At 45.9% G+C, this 2,653-nt stretch overlaps 1 protein-coding gene across 1 annotated transcript; it reads right to left on the bottom strand.

Moving 5' to 3' along the window:
* Positions 1 to 635: 635 nt before the first annotated feature.
* Positions 636 to 2,214, bottom strand: LOC132887610 (ferritin, middle subunit-like). The gene is made up of 4 exons (XM_060923077.1): positions 1,966 to 2,214; positions 1,699 to 1,845; positions 1,025 to 1,150; positions 636 to 928 (listed from the first exon to the last, which is right to left on the bottom strand). The coding sequence occupies exons 1-4, from the start codon at positions 2,068 to 2,070 to the stop codon at positions 773 to 775; spliced, it is 534 nt and encodes a 177-aa protein (XP_060779060.1). The 5' UTR covers positions 2,071 to 2,214; the 3' UTR covers positions 636 to 772.
* Between the last annotated feature and the right edge of the window lie 439 nt (positions 2,215 to 2,653).

The following is a 2,653-nucleotide window of genomic DNA, read 5'->3' on the forward strand; positions in this document are numbered from 1 at the left end:
TCGGAAAACAATGAGTACTAATCCCATCAAGATTTGTGTTGCTACACCCTCCAATACATCTGTTAACCATTTTAATAATTACACAATAATATTGAAACTTGCAGAAAACCACCAGGTCGTTTTCTCAAACAAGCCAGCACTGACAGGATTCAGAGGGAGGCATCCCACAGATGACCGATTTGTGAAATGTTTGCCAGGAAATCCAAATGGCAAGTTTTCAGAGGTGGATGAATTCACCTCAAATGGCTTGATTTCAACTGAATTTCTCTGGTATTGCACAAGGTTTAAAAAAAAAAAAAGCCCTCACTGCAGAATGTTAGATATATTTGACCAAAGTTTAATACAAAATAGAATTACATTGATCTTGCTCCTGAATTTACCTGATATGCCCTTTAAAACCCCAACTATGGAAAAAAAAAAAAGTTAGAATTGGGCAGTTACAGCTTACCTGCAGGTATTTTTCCTTTACACATTTATTCCTAGAGGCGTAGGCCAGTAATCTGATTTACAACACCAAGTAAAAGGACTTCCATACCTCCACAACACTGTCAGACAATTTACGTAACCTCAACCTATATAGGGGGTGGGGGGGTAGTAATAGATCAGTAGGATTTAAGAAGAGAATTAAACAGGTCTGTGCCCATCTCAGTGTTTATTCATTTAAATGGACAGTGTTTAATCCTCCACATGAGAAAGATTACAGACAAAGTTACTCTCGTTTCAACTCATAGGGTTAATGATGGAGGGTCTGCTGATCAGTGCAGAGGCAGTTTTAACTCCTTCCTCCCAGGGTGTGTTTATCAAACAGGTACTCAGCCATACGGTTGTTGGCAGCATCCATCTTTGTGAGGTTGGTGATGTGGTCACCCAGTTTTTTTATGGTCTCCACCTGCTCATTCAGGTAGTGAGACTCCAGGAAGTCACAGAGCTGATGGACAATGAAAACAGATGCAATAAGTAGAGCAGTCTCACCCTCAACAGCCAACAGGAATCATGATCAGTTTAACATTCTCTCAGCACTCACATGAGGATCTCCATTATCAGTGGAGAGCTTGTGCAGGTCCAGCAGAGCCTGGTTCACAGTCTTCTCCAGCTGCAGAGCACACTGCATGGCCTCCAGTCCACTGCCCCACTCATCACGCTCTGGTTTCTGAAAGGGCACACATCTGATTATAGCACACATTACAAACACCACTTCAGGTCTGATTTAGGATCAGAGCTCAGGTCATTTTAAACCCTCACAGCAGGAACCAGTAATTCATTCCTAAAAGCCATCTTCATTTGAGGACCACTGTTCTGTAGCTTAGAACTAGAAACATTTTAAACAATTAAATCTCATCTACATATTCTCAAAAAACATCCAAGTTAGAGAAAGGGACAATTTTAAAAAAGTGACGCTGAGAACAGGCTTCCCTGGGCATGGCCACTTGCACTGAAACAGGACATCTGCTTGGGACACAGCCTTCCCACTCAGACACCGCTTACCTCAGTGACACAGAATCAAATAAAAAGGCTCAACATTTCAACCCTCTCAGATCTTCATCAGCTTCTCTACCTGAGAAAGCTGAAACCTTAACGTTTCACGAACATGTGACCTTTAACCCCGAAACGCACCCGAAAGCCCCGCACTGCTGCTGGCGGAGCGCCTCCTCCTGAGAGTCAGATACAGGGATGAGAAATAAAGCGCTGCGCTCTCACCTTGACGTCCTGGAGGAAAACGCGGCCGCCTCTCTTGTTCTGGAAGGACACAAACTTCTCCGCGTGCTCGCGCTCCTCGTGCGCGTTCTCGCTGAAGAAACGCGCGAAACCCTCGAGCGCGACGTCATCGCGAGTAAAGTAGCAGGCCTGAGGTAAAATAATAATGTAAACAACTGAGCCGTAAAGCACAGAAACACATCCCACACCCTCTCCGCCAGCTCTCCACCTCCAACCCCACCGCACTCACACACACTCTGAGCTCCTCACCATGGAGGTGTAGGTGTAGGAGGAGTAAAGCTCCAGGTTCACCATCTTGTTAACGGCGGCCTCGCAGTCGCGGTGGTAGTTCTGACGGATCTGAGAAGTCTCCATTTCGGCTGGTTTTAAAACGCAAAAAAAAAACCAGACCTTCTGTTAAACGCCGAATAATAAACAGAATGCGAGCAGGAAGCCGTTCCGTTCAATCACTGTTAAAGCAAGAACCTCCTTCCAGATCTGTGCGGGGAACCGACCGCCTTCTCATTTATTCTCACTGTGGCAACGTGACGCAGACACAATCAGCCAATCAGATAGGAGAATTTAACCACGCAGTAGGCGGGGTAAAGCCAGATTGGCTAATACAGACTAAGGCTGGGCAGACACTGTGCGATTTTTTCAATCGCGGTATTTAGCTGCTGCTCGCCTCACACTGTCCGAGTGAATCGCAGGGGTAAACAGCGCGCAGCTTACGATTCCTGTTCTCACACTATACGATCCGATGCTCGGATGCGATCTGACTGCTCACACTGTGCTTCCATACTTCCAGATTCTTGTACCGGAACTGCAACGTGATTATAGTGTTGTGACGTTCGCGAACGAACCGATTCTTTTGAACGGCTCCTAGGCATGAACGATGAGAACCGAGTCTCGAGCTGGGGGAGCCGTTCTTTCTGTCGTTCTTTTTCTGTACTGTGTT

The sequence above is a fragment of the Neoarius graeffei genome, chromosome 6 (assembly GCF_027579695.1).
Source record: "Neoarius graeffei isolate fNeoGra1 chromosome 6, fNeoGra1.pri, whole genome shotgun sequence".
Classification (NCBI taxonomy): domain Eukaryota; kingdom Metazoa; phylum Chordata; class Actinopteri; order Siluriformes; family Ariidae; genus Neoarius; species Neoarius graeffei.